This window comes from Triticum dicoccoides, chromosome 6A (assembly GCF_002162155.2).
Source record: "Triticum dicoccoides isolate Atlit2015 ecotype Zavitan chromosome 6A, WEW_v2.0, whole genome shotgun sequence".
Taxonomy (NCBI): Eukaryota; Viridiplantae; Streptophyta; class Magnoliopsida; order Poales; family Poaceae; genus Triticum; species Triticum dicoccoides.
In genome coordinates, this window is record NC_041390.1 from 502,776,560 (window position 1) to 502,795,262 (window position 18,703).

At 45.0% G+C, this 18,703-nt stretch overlaps 1 protein-coding gene across 1 annotated transcript; it reads left to right on the forward strand.

Annotated features, from left to right (window-relative positions):
• Window positions 1–16,021: 16,021 nt before the first annotated feature.
• Window positions 16,022–17,351, forward strand: LOC119317499 (myb-related protein Zm1-like). Its single transcript, XM_037591972.1, has 2 exons — window positions 16,022–16,373; window positions 16,460–17,351. Exons 1-2 carry the CDS (start codon window positions 16,105–16,107, stop codon window positions 17,187–17,189), a joined length of 999 nt encoding a protein of 332 aa, XP_037447869.1. The 5' UTR covers window positions 16,022–16,104; the 3' UTR covers window positions 17,190–17,351.
• The last annotated feature ends 1,352 nt before the right edge of the window (window positions 17,352–18,703 follow it).

The following is an 18,703-nucleotide window of genomic DNA, read 5'->3' on the forward strand; positions in this document are numbered from 1 at the left end:
CGCAAAGTCGTCCGTGTATACACGGGGGGTATGGGAGTGGGACAAAGATTGCAATCTGCAGTTGGGAAAATGTGTCACACATTTCGTAGCTACTGCCCCTTCAATAGAAATACGGTTGGGCTTTAGACTTCTCGATCAGCTCTTCTTTACTTTTGGAATTGTGGTTTGTACAACATGCAATTCTCCGTAGTTACCTGAATACTCTTTTTAAAGATGTAGTTTTGTTTTGTTTAATTAATGGTGGCGTCCGGTGTAATTGTGCAAGAAATATCTCTAATCATTCTAATGTTTAGGCCCACCCGAATTATGCTATTTACAACTAGCCATTTCCCCGGAAAACTAGATATTATATTACGATTGAATGTGTCGTTGTACATGATATTAGATCAATGCGCACACATTTGACGCGCCAGCCCACAAGTCGATAGTTTATACATGAGTTGGCATGTCGTTCATAAGGAGCATCCACCTTTGTTGAAAAATAATAATAGGTGCATCAGTATATGGAGTTATTAAAATCTGGATTGCAGGTTGGTTGGTCATTTGCACAAGATATTTGAATAATATGTGGAATTGGTCAAGCACACAATATCTAGAAGTATAAACGTATATTGAGCCGAGCTGTTAGTCATTTGTACTTGGTCTTGGCCTCCAAGCTAATTGCGCACGGTGTCAGATCATTACGCTGCATGTATCTAATGTTTAGATCATGAGATAGCCAATCCTTTGTATGTGATACTAGATAGGTATGTGGAATTGAAGTTTGGCTTGTTGAGCTTGATGTTCGCCTCTATGTTAGGACGATAGTTTGCTATATATGATTTCAGATCAATATTCGCAATTAAAGTCTAGCTTGCAGGTCGTTTAGCCAGCCATCGCCTAGTGGGTTGTATGTAGAAAGTAAGGGTTTTGAGCTTTGGAAGTGATCTAGAATGCCATTTACTTACAGTAATGGATCAAGCAAAGTTAATTTAGTCCCTTGTTAGATAAATATGCAGACTAAAAACTCTTGTAACTTTTGTATGAGGCGCAAAATTATGTGCATATACGCTTTGTGACCATTAAAAGTTAGTGTTTTCCATATCAAAGGATGAATAATGTTTAGGTACATCGGTGAAGATCCATTGATTGTGACCCATTAATAAATGAAGTTCATTACGTCGATGGTTGTGTGCTTAAGTACAATTGTGAGGATCTATCAACTGACATGTTTATGTAAAGTTACAAAGTATACATGTTATGATATGTTTGTCTATGCTTGTTGTATTTTATGGGTTGTGGAAAGCATACACACAATTACAATGATCTTTCGGCTTTTCAGGTGCATTTACAAAGTATACATGTTATGATCTGATGGTGATTTGTTTGGCTACAGATATCATGATCTTTCAGCTGTGAACTATTTAGGTAAAGTTTATTACTTTTGGAAAGAAAATCGTAACGGAAGCCCTATGGTATAAATTGGAATTGAATTCACATCCATAATGACTTGAACCCAGGTGTTGGGTAGTGCATCCATTCTACCAACCAAGTGAGCTAGGCTTACTATTTAGATAAAGTTCTTGATATGTATCAGCTGTGAACTCATTTATTGTATCTAGTATCAGCTATCTCCTTGTGTAGAATTAAATTGTGATGACTATTGTATATGATATGTTGAGGTACATCTATAATGACGTATACGCTATGATATGTTTCATTAGACATGTTACCATAATAACAATGACATTTGGCCTGTTCAGGTGCTATTATGATGATATGTTCATGAATTGTTAGGAAAATCTACTAGTTGTGATTTGTTTGTAAAAATAGAACCAAACAAATTAGCTGCAAACGTTTTTATTCTATTAGGAACTTCTTGAAGTAAATATGCCCTAGAGGCAATAATAAAGTTGTTATTTATATTTTCTTATACCATGATAAATGTTTATTATTCATGCTAGAATTGTATTAATCGGAAACTTGGTACATGTGTGAATACATAGACAAACAGAGTGTCCCTAGTATGCCTCTACTTGACTAGCTCGTTAATCAAAGATGGTTAAGTTTCCTAACCATAGACATGTGTTGTCATTTGATGAACGGGATCACATCATTAGAGAATGATGTGATGGACAAGACCCATCCGTTAGCTTAACATAATGATCGTTTAGTTTTATTGATATTGTTTTCTTCATGACTTATACATGTTCCTCTGACTATGAGATTATGCAACTCCTGGATACCAGAGGAACACCTTGTGTGCTATCAAACGTCACAACATAACTGGGTGATTATAAAGATGCTCTACAGGTATCTCCAATGGTGTTTCTTGAGTTGGCATAGATCGAGATTAGGATTTGTCACTCCGAGTATCGGAGAGGTATTTCTGGGCCCTCTCGGTAACGCACATCATTATAAGCCTTGCAAGCAATGTAACTAATGAGTTAGTTACGGGATGATGCATTACGGAACGAGTAAAGAGACTTGCCGGTAACGAGATAGAACTAGGTATGAGGATACCGACGATGGAATCTCGGGCAAGTAACATACCAATGACAAAGAGAACAACGTATGTTGTTATGCGGTTTGACTGATAAAGATCTTCGTAGAATATGTAGGAGCCAATATGAGCATCCAGGTTCCGCTATTGGTTATTGATCGGAGTGTTGGAGAACGTAGTAATTTCAAAAAAATTCCTACGCACACGCAAGATCATGGTGATGCATAGCAACGAGAGGGGAGAGTGTTGTCTACGTACCCTCGTAGACCGGAAGCGGAAGCGTTAGCACAACGCGGTTGATGTAGTCGTACGTCTTCACGGCCCGACTGATCAAGCACCGAAACTACGGCACCTCCGAGTTCTAGCACACGTTCAGCTCGTTACGATCCCCGGACTCCGATCCAGCAAAGTGTCGGGGAAGAGTTCCGTCAGCACGACGGCGTGGTGACAATCTTGATGTTCTACCGTCGCAGGGCTTAGCCTAAGCACCGCTATAATATTATCGAGGATTATGGTGGAGGGGGGCACCGCACACGGCTAAGAGAACGATCACGAAGATCAACTTGTGTGTCTAGAGGTGCCCCCTGCCCCTGTATATAAAGGAGCAAGGGGGAGAGGCCGGCCGGCCCTTGGGGCGCGCCAAGGAGGGGGGAGTCCTCCTCCTAGTAGGAGTAGGACTCCCCTTTCCTAGTCCAACTAGGAAGAGAGAAGGGGGAAGGAAAGAGAGGGAGAGGGAGAGGGAAAGAGGGGCCGCACCCCCCTCCCCTAGTCCAATTCGGACTCCCCATGGGAGGGGGCGCGCCACCTCCTGGGCTGCTGCCCTCTCTCTCCCCTCAGGCCCACTAAGGCCCAATACTCCCCCGGGGGGTTCCGGTAACCCTTCCGGCACTCCGGTTTTCTCCGAAATCACCCGAAACACTTCCGGTGTCCGAATATAGCCGTCCAATATATCGATCTTTATGTCTCGACCATTTCGAGACTCCTCGTCATGTCCGTGATCATATCCGGGACTCTGAACAACCTTCGGTACATCAAAATATATAAACTCATAATGAAACTGTCATCGTAACGTTAAGCGTGCGGACCCTACAGGTTCGAGAATAATGTAGACATGACCGAGACATGTCTCCGGTCAATAACCAATAGCGGAACCTGGATGCTCATATTGGCTCCTACATATTCTACGAAGATCTTTTATCGGTCAGACCGCATAACAACATACGTTGTTCCCTTTGTCATCGGTATGTTACTTGCCCGAGATTTGATCATCGGTATCTCAATACCTAGTTCAATCTCGTTACCGGCAAGTCTCTTTACTCGTTCCGTAATACATCCTCCCGCAGCTAACTTATTAGTTGCAATGCTTGCAAGGCTTATGTGATGTGCACTACCGAGAGGGCCCAGAGATACCTCTCCGACAATCGGAGTGACGAATCCTAATCTCGAAATACGCCAACCCAACAAGTACCTTCGGAGACACCTGTTGGGCACCTTTATAATCACCCAGTTACGTCGTGATGTTTGGTAGCACACAAAGTGTTCCTTCGATAAAAGGGAGTTGCATAATCTCATAGTCATAGGAACATGTATAAGTCATGAAGAAAGCAATAGCAACAAACTAAACGATCAAGTGCTAAGCTAATGAAATGGGTCAAGTCAATCACATCATTCTCCTAATGATGTGATCCCGTTAATCAAATGACAACTCATGTCTATGGCTAGGAAACTTAACCATCTTCGATCAACGAGCTAGTCAAGTAGAGGCATACTGGTGACACTATGTTTGTCTATGTATTCACACATGTATTATGTTTCCGGTTAATACAATTCTAGCATGAATAATAAACATTTATCATGATATAAGGAAATAAATAATAACTTTATTATTTCCTTAGGGCATATTTCCTTCAGTCTCCCACTTGCACTAGAGTCAATAATCTAGATTAGACAGTAATGATTCTAACACCCATGGAGCCTTGGTGCTGATCATGTTTTGCTCATGGAAGAGGCTTAGTCAGCGGGTCTGCAACATTCAGATTCGTATGTATCTTGCAAATTTCTTTGTCTCCCACTTAGACTAAATCCTGAATGGAATTGAAGCTTCTCTTGATGTGCTTGATTCTCTTGTGAAATCTGGATTCCTTTGCCAAGGCAATTGCACCAGTATTGTCACAAAAGATTTTCATTGGACACGATGCACTAGGTATGACACCTAGATCGGATATGAACTCCTTCATTTGCTGCTTTCGAAGCAGCTATGTACTCTGCTTCACATGTAGATCCCGCCACGACGCTTTGTTTTGAACTGCACCAACTGACAGCTCCTCCATTTAGGAAAAATACGTATCCGGTTTGCGATTTAGAATCGTCCGGATCAGTGTCAAAGCTTGCATCAACGTAACCATTTACGATGAGCTCTTTGTCACCTTCATATACGAGAAACATATCCTTAGTCCTTTTCAGGTATTTTAGGATTTTCTTGACCGCTGTCCAGTGATCCACTCCTGGATTACTTTGGTACCTTCCTGCTAGACTTATAGCAAGGCACACATCAGGTCTGGTACACAGCATTGCATACATGATAGAGCCTATGGCTAAAGCATAGGGAACATCTTTCATTTTCTCTCTATCTTCTGCGGTGGTCGGACATTGAGTCTTACTCAACTTCACACCTTGTAACACAGGCAAGAACCCTTTCTTTGCTTGATCCATTTTGAACTTCTTCAAAATCTTGTCAAGGTATGTGCTTTGTGAAAGTCCAATTAAGCGTCTTGATCTATCTCTATAGATCTTAATGCCCAATATGTAAGCAGCTTCACCGAGGTCTTTCATTGAAAAACTCTTATTCAAGTATCCCTTTATGCTATCCAGAAATTCTATATTATTTCCAATCAATAATATGTCATCCACATATAATATCAGAAATGCTACAGAGCTCCCACTCACTTTCTTGTAAATACAGGCTTCTCCAAAAGTCTGTATAAAACCAAATGCTTTGATCACACTATCAAAGCGTTTATTCCAACTTCGAGAGGCTTGCACCAGTCCATAAATGGATCGCTGGAGCTTGCACACTTTGTTAGCTCCCTTTGGATCGACAAAACCTTCTGGTTGCATCATATACAACTCTTCTTCCAGAAATCCATTCAGGAATGCAGTTTTGACATCCATTTGCCAAATTTCATAATCATAAAATGCGGCAATTGCTAACATGATTTGGAGAGACTTAAGCATCGCTACGGGTGAGAAGGTCTCATCGTAGTCAATCCCTTGAACTTGTCGAAAACCTTTTGCAACAAGTCGAGCTTTATAGACAGTAACATTACCGTCAGCGTCAGTCTTCTTCTTGAAGATCCATTTATTCTCAATTGCTTGCCGGTCAACGGGTAAGTCAACCAAAGTCCACACTTTGTTCTCATACATGGATCCCATCTCAGATTTCATGTCTTCTAGCCATTTTGCAGAATCTGGGCTCACCATCGCTTCTTCATAGTTCGTAGGTTCATCATGATCTAGTAGCATGACTTCCAGAACAGGATTACCGTACCACTCTGGTGTGGATCTTACTCTGCTTGATCTACGAGGTTCGGTAGTAACTTGATCTGAAGTTTCATGATCATTATCATTAGCTTCCTCACTAATTGGTGTAAGTGTCACAGAAACCGGTTTCTGTGATGTACTACTTTCCAATAAGGGAGCAGGTATAGTTACCTCATCAAGTTCTACTTTTCTCCCACTCACTTCTTTCGAGAGAAACTCCTTCTCTAGAAAAACTCCGAATTTAGCAACAAAAGTCTTGCCTTCGGATCTGTGATAGAAGGTGTACCCAATAGTCTCCTTTCGGTATCCTATGAAGACACATTTCTCCGATTTGGGTTCGAGCTTATCAGGTTGAAACTTTTTCACATAAGCATCGCAGCCCCAAACTTTTAGAAACGACAACTTTGGTTTCTTTCCAAACCACAGTTCATAAGGCGGCGTCTCAACGGATTTCGATGGTGTCCTATTTAACGTGAATGCAGCCGTCTCTAAAGCATAACCCCAAAACGATAACGGTAAATCAGTAAGAGACATCATAGATCACACCATATCTAATAAAGTACGATTACGATGTTCGGACACACCATTACGCTGTGGTGTTTCGGGTGGCGTGAGTTGTGAAACTATTCCACATTGTTTCAAATGTAGACCAAACTCGTAACTCAAATATTCTCCTCCACGATCAGATTGTAGAAACTTTATTTTCTTGTTACGATGATTTTCAACTTCACTATGAAATTCTTTAAACTTTTCAAATGTTTCAGACTTATATTTCATTAAGTAGATATACCCATATCTGCTTAAATCATCTGTGAAGGTGAGAAAATAATGATATCCGCCACGAGCCTCAACATTCATTGGACCACATACATCTGTATGTATGATTTCCAACAAACCCGTTGCTCTCTCCATAGTACCGGAGAACGGCATTTTAGTCATCTTACCCATGAGGCACGGTTCGCAAGTACCAAGTGATTCATAATCAAGTGGTTCCAAAAGTCCATCAGTATGGAGTTTCTTCATGCGCTTTACACCGATATAACCTAAACGGCAGTGCCACAAATAAATTGCACTATCATTATCAATTCTGCATCTTTTGATTTCAACATTATGAATATGTGTATCACTACTATCGAGATTCATCAAAAATAGACCACTCTTCAAGGGTGCATGACCATAAAAGATATTACTCATATAAATAGAACAACCATTATTCTCTGATTTAAATGAATAACCGTCTCGCATCAAACAAGATCCAGATATAATGTTCATGCTCATCGCTGGCACCAAAAAACAATTATTTAGGTCTAATACTAATCCCTAAGGTAGATGTAGAGGTAGCATGCCGACCGCGATCACATCGACTTTGGAACCATTTCCCACGCGCATCGTCACCTCGTCCTTAGCCAATCTTCGCTTGATCTGTAGCCCCTGTTTCGAGTTGCAAATGTTAGCAACAGAACCAGTATCAAATACCCAGGTGCTACTACGAGCATTAGTAAGGTACACATCAATAACATGTATATCACATATACCTTTGTTCACTTTGCCATCCTTCTTATCCGTCAAATACTTGGGGTAGTTCCGCTTCCAGTGACCAGTCTGCTTGCAGTAGAAGCACTCAGTTTCAGGCTTAGGTCCAGACTTGGGTTTCTTCTCCTGAGCAGCAACTTGTTTGTTGTTCTTCTTGAAGTTCCCTTTCTTCTTCCCTTTGCCCTTTTTCTTGAAACTGGTGGTCTTATTGATCATCAACACTTGATGCTTCTTCTTGATTTCTACCTCCGCGGCTTTTAGCATTGCGAAGAGCTCAGGAATAGTCTTATTCATCCCTTGCATATTATAGTTCATCACGAAGCTTTTGTAGCTTGGTGGCAGTGATTGAAGAACTCTGTCAATGACACTATCAACAGGAAGATTAACCCCCCAGTTGAGTCAAGTGATTATTGATACCTAGACATTTTGAGTATATGTTCACTGACAGAACTATTCTCCTCCATCTTGCAGCTATAGAACTTATTGGAGACTTCATATCTCTCAATCCGGGCATTTGCTTGAAATATTAACTTCAACTCCTGAAACATCTCATATGCTCCATGACGTTCAAAACGTCGTTGAAGACCCGGTTCTAAGCCGTAAAGCATGGCACACTGAACTATCGAGTAGTCATCAGCTTTGCTCCGCCAGACGTTTATAACATCTGGTGTTGCTCCTGCAGCAGGCTTGGCACTTAGCGGTGCTTCCAGGACGTAATTCTTCTGTGCAGCAATGAGGATAATCCTCAAGTAACGGACCCGGTCCGTGTAATTGCTACCATCATCTTTCAACTTTGCTTTCTCAAGGAACGCATTAAAATTCAACGGAACAACAGCACGAGCCATCTATCTACAATCAAACATAGACAAGCAAGATACTATCAGGTACTAAGTTCATGATAAATTTAAGTTTAATTAATCATATTACTTAAGAACTCCCACTTAGAAAGATATCCCTCTAATCCTCTAAGTGATCACGTGATCCAAATCAACTAAACCATGTCCGATCATCACGTGAGATGGAGTAGTATCAATGGTGAACATCAATATGTTGATCATATCTACTATATGATTCACGCTCGACCTTTCGGTCTCCGTGTTCCGAGGCCATATCTGTTATATGCTAGGCTCGTCAAGTTAAACCTGAGTATTCCGCGTGTGCAACTATTTTGCACCCATTGTATTTGAACGTAGAGCCTATCACACCCGATCACCACATGGTATCTCAGCACGAAGAACTTTCGCAACGGTGCATACTCACGGAGAACACTTATACTTTGATAATTTAGTGAGGGATCATCTTATAATGCTACCGTCAATCAAAGCAAGATAAGATGCATAAAATATAAACATCACATGCAATCAATATAAGTGATATGATATGGCCATCATCATTTTGTGCTTGTGATCTCCATCTTCGAAGCACCGTCATGATCACCATCATCACCGGTGCAACACCTTGATCACCATCGTAGCATTGTTGTCGTCTCGCCAAAACTTATGCTTCCATGACTATCGCTACCACTTAGTGATAAAGTAAAGCATTACAGCGCAATTGCATTGCATACAATAAAGCGACAACCATATGGCTCCTGCCAGTTGCCGATAACTCGGTTACAAAACATGATCATCTCATACAATAAAATTTAGCATCATGTCTTGACCATATCACATCACAACATGCCCCTGCAAAAACAAGTTAGACGTCCTCTACTTTGTTGTTGCAAGTTTTACGTGGCTGCTACGGGCTTTAGCAAGAACCGTTCTTACCTACGCATCAAAAAACCACAACGATAGTTTGTCAAGTTGGTGTTGTTTTAACCTTCGCAAGGACCGGGCGTAGCCACACTCGGTTCAACTAAAGTTGGAGAAACTGACACCCGCCAGCCACCTATGTGCAAAGCACGTCGGTAGAACCAGTCTCGCGTAAGCGTACGCGTAATGTCTGTCCGGGCCGCTTCATCCAACAATACCGCCGAACTAAAGTATGACATGCTGGTAAGCAGTATGACTTTATCGCCCACAACTCACTTGTGTTCTACTCGTGCATAACATCAACGCATAAAATCTAGGCTCAGATGCCACTATTGGAGAACGTAGTAATTTCAAAAAAATTCCTACGCACACGCAAGATCATGATGATGCATAGCAACGAGAGGGGAGAGTGTTGTCTACGTACCCTCGTAGACCGGAAGCGGAAGCGTTAGCACAACGTGGTTGATGTGGTCGTACGTCTTCACGACCCGACCGATCAAGCACCGAAACTACGTCACCTCCGAGTTCTAGCACACGTTCAGCTCGATGACGATCCCCGGACTCCGATCCAGCAAAGTGTCGGGGAAGAGTTCCGTCAGCACGATGGCGTGGTGACGATCTTGATGTTCTACCGTCGCAGGGCTTCGCCTAAGCACCGCTATAATATTATCAAGGATTATGGTGGAGGGGGGCACCGCACACGGCTAAGAGAACGATCACGAAGATCAACTTGTGTGTCTAGAGGTGCCCCCTGCCCCTGTATATAAAGGAGCAAGGGGGAGAGGCCGGCCGGCCCTTGGGGCACGCCAAGGAGGGGAGAGTCCTCCTCCTAGTAGGAGTAGGACTCCCCTTTCCTAGTCCAACTAGGAAGAGAGAAGGGGGAAGGAAAGAGAGGGAGAGGGAGAGGAAAAGAGGGGCCGCGCCCCCTCCCCTAGTCCAATTCGGACTCCCCATGGGAGGGGGCGCGCCACCTCCTGGGCTGCTGCCCTCTCTCTCCCCTCAGGCCCACTAAGGCCCAATACTTCCCCAGGGGGTTCCGGTAACCCTTCCGGCACTCCGGTTTTCTCCGAAATCACCCGAAACACTTCCGGTGTCCGAATATAGCTGTCCAATATATCGATCTTTATGTCTCGACTATTTCGAGACTCCTCATCATGTCCGTGATCATATCCGGGACTCCGAACAACCTTCGGTACATCAAAATATATAAACTCATAATGAAACTGTCATCGTAACGTTAAGCGTGCGGACCCTACGGGTTCGAGAATAATGTAGACATGATCGAGACACGTCTCCGATCAATAACCAATAGCAGAACCTGGATGCTCATATTGGCTCCTACATATTCTACGAAGATCTTTTATCGATCAGACCGCATAACAACATACATTGTTCCCTTTGTCATCGGTATGTTACTTGCCCGAGATTTGATCGTCGGTATCTCAATACCTAGTTCAATCTCGTTACCGGCAAGTCTCTTTACTCGTTCCATAATACATCATCCCGCAGCTAACTTATTAGTTGCAATGCTTGCAAGGCTTATGTGATGTGCATTACCGAGAGGGCCCAGAGATACCTCTCCGACAATCAGAGTGACAAATCCTAATCTCGAAATACGCCAACCCAACAAGTACCTTCGGAGACACCTGTAGGGCACCTTTATAATCACCCAATTACGTTGTGACGTTTGGTAGCACACAAAGTGTTCCTCCGGTAAACGGGAGTTGCATAATCTCATAGTCATAGGAACATGTATAAGTCATGAAGAAAGCAATAGCAACAAACTAAACGATCAAGTGCTAAGCTAATGAAATGGGTCAAGTCAATCACATCATTCTCCTAATGATGTGATCCCGTTAATCAAATGACAACTCATGTCTATGGCTAGGAAACTTAACCATCTTCGATCAACGAGCTAGTCAAGTAGAGGCATACTAGTGACACTATGTTTGTCTATGTATTCACACATGTATTATGTTTCCATTTAATACAATTCTAGCATGAATAATAAACATTTATCATGATATAAGGAAATAAATAATAACTTTATTATTGCCTCTAGGGCATATTTCCTTCACGGAGATGTGTCTCGGTCATGTCTACATAGTTCTCGAACCTTTAGGGTCCGCACGCTTAACGTTCGATGATGATTTGTATTATGAGTTATGTGATTTGATGACCGAAGTTTGTTCGGAGTCCCGTATGAGATCACAACCATGACGATGAGTCTCGAAATGGTCGAGAGGTAAAGATTCTTCTTGAAGGCGGCTTCGAGATTCAGCTCCCTCCCCCTCGTCCTCCCCCTGCACCCGGGTGAAAACCCACAACTTTGGTTGGGCGGCGGCGGTGCCCGGCTCCGTCACCTTCTTGAAGGTGCCGCTTTGGGTCCGCGGGGAGGTGGGACAGCTGCAGAGCATTCTTGGCGTTCCTGATGGCGGCGGTTCTCTTTAGTGGTGTCGCTTCGCCATGGCGGTCGGCTGGTCCGGCTCTCGTGGTGATTGTTGTGCCCAACTCTTGGCCATGTCTTCCTAGGGTGCTCCCATCCCGTTCAGACAGGATGGAGGTGGAGCGGCTTCATCTTGCACGGAGCTTCGGTGGAGATGTCAAGTCATGCCTGACCGACAGGTGCTATGCTTTGTCATGCCTGGTCGGCAGGTGCTACGCACGACAGATCTTCCAAAGACTTCAAGCTGTGTCGGCCGGTGGTACTTGGCTGCATGGTGTTGATGTGTATCAGTGGCAACCGCGACGTCCTCAGATGTTTGCGCGCAGGGAGGAGGTGCCGTTGGGCGCCGTGGTGGCGTCGACGATAGCTGGACCGAGCAAGGTTGATGCATTTGTACAGTTCTGAAGATGGAGCGGTGGAAGTTGGTGGCGGCGGCCTCTGAGTGCACGCTGGACCGGTGAGACCCATGCCCGGCCGGCGTCCTGGATGGGATCTCAGGTCTTAGATGTTAGATTTGGCTGCGATGCCTGTTTGGTATTAGGCCCAGGCTATATGCGCCCCTTCATCAACTGAATAGAGTGGCTTAGACGGCGGCTTTAGTCTTACTATTGTATTACTTTGTAAGGTCTTGTGAGAATAATTAATAAAATGGCCGTATGCATCGCCCAGATGCAGAGGCCGGGGGTCATCCTCCTTTTCTAAAAAATATATTGGGTGTTTGCATTTGTACATCGGAATAGTTCCGAGTGGTTCGAGCATTTTTCCGGAGTACCGGGAGGTTACCGGAACCCCCGGAAGAAGTATTGGGCCTTATTGGAGGAGAGGAGAAAGGCCACATCAGAGGGGCGCGCCACCCTTGCCCAAACCGAATTGGACTAGGGAAGGGGGCCGGCCCCCCTCTTTCCTTCTCCCTCTCTCTCCCTTCCCCTTTTCCCTGTCCGGTGGAAGGAAGGAGGGGGGCCGAATCCTACTTGGACTAGGAGTCCAAGTAGGACTCCCCTCTTATGGCGCCCCCTAGGCCGGCCACTTCCTCCCCCACCCTTTATATACGGAGGCGGGAGGGCACCCCAAAGGCACAACAGACATCTCTTAGCCATGTGTGGTGCCCACCTACACAGTTTACCACCTCGGTCATATCGTCGTAGTGCTTAGGCGAAGCCCTGCGCCGGTAGCTTCATCATCACCGTCGCCACGCCGTCGTGCTGACGGAACTCTCCCTCATCCTCAACTGGATCAAGAGCTCGAGGGACGTCATCGCGTTGAACGTGTGCGAAACACGGAGGTGACGTACGTTCGGTGCTAGGATCGGTTGGATCGTGAAGACTTTCGACTACATCAACCGTGTTACTAAACGCTTTCGCTTTCTGTCTACGAGGGTACGTGGACACACTCTCCCCGTCTCGTTGCTATGCATCTCCTAGATAGATCTTGCGTGATCGTAGGAAAAATTTGAAATACTGCGTTCCCGAACACTTCTAAAATATTTCTATTGCTTCTAGTGTGTTGTGATATCTTATTATAAAAGATCTACAAAAAAGCTTTTGCTAATCTTAGTTTCCTTGAGTATTTTTTTATCTTATACCCATAAAGTTCTACGCTATTAAGTCTCAAATTCCAATATTGAAGTAATATGTTGGAATGGGGATAGTTGAATGTTGATCCAAATGTTTAGAAAAACTAAATTAGATATAGAAAAGAAATTAGACAACTTGGAAAATATATAGCAATCCCTTTATGATTATTTCATTTCATAAAAATGTTCTTTTAATTTTTTTTCAGCCTTGTTATATTTACTAGAAGAATAAAGTAGAACTCAATTATTTAGTTTATTGCTGAGTTCATCTTTGTAGATAATAATCAGGAGAAATGTGGAGCCGGAGTGGTGGTGACCTAGGTTTTGGCAGTATGATATGACAATCAAGCAGGCCAGTAGCTAGCTAGAATTGTGGAATTAGGCATGCGAGCTCCTACAAAAGTATGTATATTATTAAACACTAAAGAGGAGGGTCAATGATCATTCAAGTATTGTATAATATCTTATCAACTTGCTTAAAATGACTTAAAACATGAGTAGGCATTTTGTTTTCTCCCACTTGCTTGAATGGTGTGTGAGTAGTATATTTGTAATGGTACATTAGATTTTTGTACGCAGTGGAAGATATTTGTCTCATGACCCGTGCATCAATAGATGTACACTTCCAAGTAGGCAGTAGCTATTTATCTGAAACAATAATGACAAGTACAACAGTTAGAATATTTATTTATATCTTCCTTTTGCTAATAACAACAAATGCTTGAAAATAAGCTTTCAAAAACAACTGCCAATCTCACTATCAGCGGACAAATGTATAAAACATTTTCAAGAGGCTACATTGCTTGGCCTGGCGTAGGTTTTTTTTTTCTTTTAGGATCGTGACGTAGATTCTAATCACAAACAAAGAGGCTTAGAACTAACTGTAGCACCAATGGAATGTCTAATTCCTCGAGAAGAAACACGGTACGTGGTATCGAAATAGATTTGTTTTCAAGCAAAGTGCTTACGGGTTGATCTCTCTTCTTCGTAACTCATGTTGATCAGGAGAGCTCCATAATAGTTCAACAGTCAAATTTTCCCTTTTGCTCCAAGCTTTCACCAAAAGCAGACCCTCGTTTCACACGAGCTTAGTCAGCCCGCAGCTAAACCAAATGAGCTTACACACACAAATCAGGCATCCTAAGCAACCGTATGTGACATTACAGATCCTACTTGCACAACTAAAAAAGGGAAAACAACACTGAGGTCACGCCGCAGACCCAGGAAAAATCATTGCCAAAAGTATGAATTCAGCCACCTTGTTTAACCAACGACAAAGTTGATCGGCGATAGCTGCTGCTGCAAGCTGTACTTTTTTTTTAGAACATATCAGAGACGTCCAGCTTTAAATTAATAAAGCCCACAACAGTAGGCAGCGTGCAAACAGAGTCTCAAGACCAAACTAAACGGAACCGAAGCTAGGCAGCCAAGTTTCGAAGCAGAGCCAAAAGGCGAGACCGATGATAAGTGCGTTACATGGCATAGCTAGCCAGAATAGCGAGCACGCAGGCTCAAAGGAAGCAGGACCAAAAGGGCCGCCTATCCCTATAAGGCAGCAGACGGGGGAGGCGACCGGGCTCGGGACACCGAGTAGACTGAGCGGAGCCGAGCGATGGCACGTCGATGAAGATCAGCATCCTGTTGCCTTCCCAGCGGAGCCCACTGCTGCAAGAATAAGATGCATTTGAAGATAACATCAGCGGGGTGGGAGGGAAACGCTCCCTCAATAGTGAACTTGTTACGAATATGCCATATGGCCCATAGCAAGGCCGAAGCACACGTCCACATTATCCGACGCAAAGAGCCCGGGGTCGCAGATAAGTAAGACACAAGCTCAGAGCGTGAGCGTGGATCCCAATCCACCCCAGCGGCCTCCCTGACCGCACTCCAAGCAAACCGCGCCAAAAGACAACGAAAAAACGCGTGGTCAGCATCTTCCGCGTTATGACACAAAGCGCACGGTCCGTGCAAGCTGTACTTAGATAGGTTGAACCCCGTTTCACGCACTAAATTTAACCCATTCAACTAGATGGACCCAAAGTTCAGATTGTTTGATTAGGTCCTGAACAGATTAATTAACGGAGACAGAGGTATAATTCTCTCCCACTAAGAGAAAGAGGCAGTACTACTAAGTTAAGGTTTAGACCGAGATATGATTAAAAACAAAAGGATGTGTTGATAACAAATAAGATCCATTTCATTTTATCCCGGAAAAGCGCAATCATCTCTAATTTTTCCCCCAACCACTCCAAAAAGTGGCCTCAAACTTTTTTCTGGCCCGGGAACATCATCGTGATTTAGTGATTTTTAAGCAAGTGTACGTGTAGGCTCGCTCGGTGCATGCACTGCCCATCAGTGCTGAGTGCACATCCTGATTAACAACGGAGCAACAGGGAGGAGTAGACCCTGCATCGCATCATGGATCCCGGAGGAAGGAGACCTGGGCCACCAACGGGTGGGCGGCCGGCCCCAGGAGATGGAGGGCATTTTGCTCTCCTGGGACAGGGGTTTGGTAGGTAAACGCAATAGTCTCGGAGGTAGGAGGATAGAGGTACGTAGGGCCTCCCAACTCCTGGGCTTGTCACCTGTCGCCCCAGCGCCAGCCCTGCCACCAGTAAGTAGTAGGAGTGGTTGCGTCAGTGCGAGCGTGCGCGGCGCACATATATACCGGCCGTGCCCGCCCCCGATCCATGCTCTGCACCGTCCCACCACCTCCTCGTCCCGGGCGAATCGAGGTAGAACGAGCGAGCAGAGTGGTCTGGTGAGGTGGCCGATTATGGGGCGAGGCAGGGCACCGTGCTGCGCCAAGGTCGGGCTCAACAGGGGCTCCTGGACGCCGCAGGAGGACATGCGCCTCATCGCCTACATCCAGAAGCACGGCCACGCCAACTGGCGCGCCCTCCCGAGGCAGGCCGGCCTGCTCCGCTGCGGGAAGAGCTGCCGGCTCCGGTGGATCAACTACCTGCGCCCCGACCTCAGGCGCGGCAACTTCACCGCCGAGGAGGAGGCCACCGTCATCAAGCTGCACGCCTTGCTCGGCAACAAGTAAGCTTAGCTTGCGTGCATTCGGTTCCGAGATTGATTGATTGATTGATTTGGTGTGTTCTGATCGGATTTTGTTATTTGTCCAGGTGGTCCAAGATCGCGGCGTGCCTGCCCGGGAGGACGGACAACGAGATCAAGAACGTCTGGAACACGCACCTGAAGAAGAAGGCGTCGGAGCAGAAGCCAGGCGTCGGCGGGAGCAAGGGCGAGCCGGCCGACGGAGACCCCGACACGCCCGTCCCCTCGTTGTCTTCGGCGTCCTCGTCGATGACGACAAGCGAGGGGTCCAACGGCGGCGCCGGGGAGCAGTGCGGCACGAGCAACGAGCCCGAAACGATGGACGTACCGTCGCCTCTCGAGCTGGAGCTCGAGCCGGTCATGGACATCCTGGGCATGCTGGCCGACGCGCCCACGGAGGCGCTCGCGACGGCGGCGCCAATGCCAACGTCTTCGTGCTCGTCGTCCTCCCCGACGACGTGCGCCGGGGGCGGCGGCGGGGTGGAGGAGCTGCTCGAGCTGCCGGACATCGACATGGACGCCGACATCTGGAGCATCATCGATGACGATGTCGCGCGCCTACAACAAGGCGATGCAACAGTGCCATGTACGACCAAGGCCAGCCCGGAGGAGGAGGGAAACGAGTGGTGGTTGGCGGATTTGGAGAAGGAACTCGGCCTGTGGGGGCCCACGGAGGAATCCCAGCCCCAGGCGGGCCCACACGACCAGATAGGCTACCCGGGCCAGGACATGGAAATGGTGATGTCCTCCTCCTACCCGCAGTCCAGATCGGATCATGAGGCGTCCAATTCTGAATAGAAGGCTGGGATCCACGGCGGTCCCATCGGATGCACGAGATCAAACATTACAACTTGGAGAAGTTTTTAACGAAACGTTTGAGTTGCCTATTTGATGTCATTGATGATAGAATGCACATACAAATTAAAGGAATGAAAATTTAGGTCAATACAAGGCCAAGTAGCACGAGTATCATCTAGATACATCCATACCTGCGACAAGTAATTCGGAACGAAGGAAGTAACAGTTTTTAACCAAATGTACCATGGCATGTATGCAACAGCACTCCATGGTTCAACAGCCAGCGAGAAGTGCTATGCAAACATGCGTACCGATGTTGTATGTCATTTGGTTACTACAGTTCGTAATAAGAAATTGCAACTAATTTGTACTGTACCATGCACATATACTGCACAGCGTCATGGTGACGTAAGGGCTGGATCATCCCATGGCCCACCACTACCACGCCATCATGTATGCCTTTTGAAGAAATCATCACCGGGCTCTGATTATGCATTCTAAAGCAACTTGCTTTTGCTAATGCGATGTGGCCTTTTTCTTCTCCTTTAGCTTGCTTTTATTTTATTTTATTTCTTTGGATTTGATTGCGTGTTGCTTCGGGTGAGCAAAATCACATGAAACTTGATGATAGAGAAGTTGGTCACCTAAGCAGTGAAATGGGAGCATGGGAATGGGGCCATATTTTGGTGGTGACGCGTTCTGAATTTTAAGGGCCCGCATTCCTTTTCAGAAGCATCATACGGCATATTAGTCATTGTTCATGTTGTTTTTTTCTCTTTTTCTGAGATCCACTCCTTTTTGGGAAAACCGACAATTCGATTCAGCTCGTGCCTCAAACTTTCGATGATAAACACTTTGTCAATTTGGGTGAAAACAACTTTGGTGATGCGACGATGTTGCGCCTTGGCAATCGCTAACAACTCGAACGAGTTATTGATCCAATGGTTGGCTAGGACTCACGGGTTTGTGCGGTGTTTCATAAAATGGTTGATGCTTGGTTTGTTGGATTTGTATCGACGAACCCCACGTCATACATGTGTTGGATCTTTTTTAAGCATGTTGCTCATAACTTCGCCACAATATCCCTGGTTTGACTCGGTTTATCGTGAAAAGTCAGTAGGAGTGCCACCTAGTAGCCCTAAAAACATATAAGAGAGAAAACAACACTAAATTATAACAACTAATGAGATATTTCAAGGTAAACTCAAGAGTATCATGATTAAACTCCAAAAAATGACAAGTACACTATATGGAGTGCCTCTTCCCTTGAGTTGGTTTTAGTGGGAGTGAAACGGTTACATGCGCCCATGTGGGAATTTATGTAGGCCAGGGGGCCTTGACAAAATGATCAAGCAACCTTGAGGTGATAGATAGGTGGGGTAAGGTGGTAAAATATCCATGTAGTAGGAGGGGGGTGCACGGTCCATGTTGGACTTGCAAGCTCATCCATCCGATTAACAACTTCTTTCTCTCAGAGTCTTTATCCTTACATTTACTTTCTATTCAAAAATATT

Excerpts from the sequence above, each read along its gene's own strand:
- LOC119317499 (XM_037591972.1), top strand. The coding sequence starts at position 16,105 with ATGGGGCGAGGCAGGGCACCGTGCTGCGCCAAGGTCGGGCTCAACAGG. Across the intron at positions 16,374-16,459 it reads CACGCCTTGCTCGGCAACAA|GTGGTCCAAGATCGCGGCGT; the intron begins GTAAGCTTAGCT and ends TTATTTGTCCAG.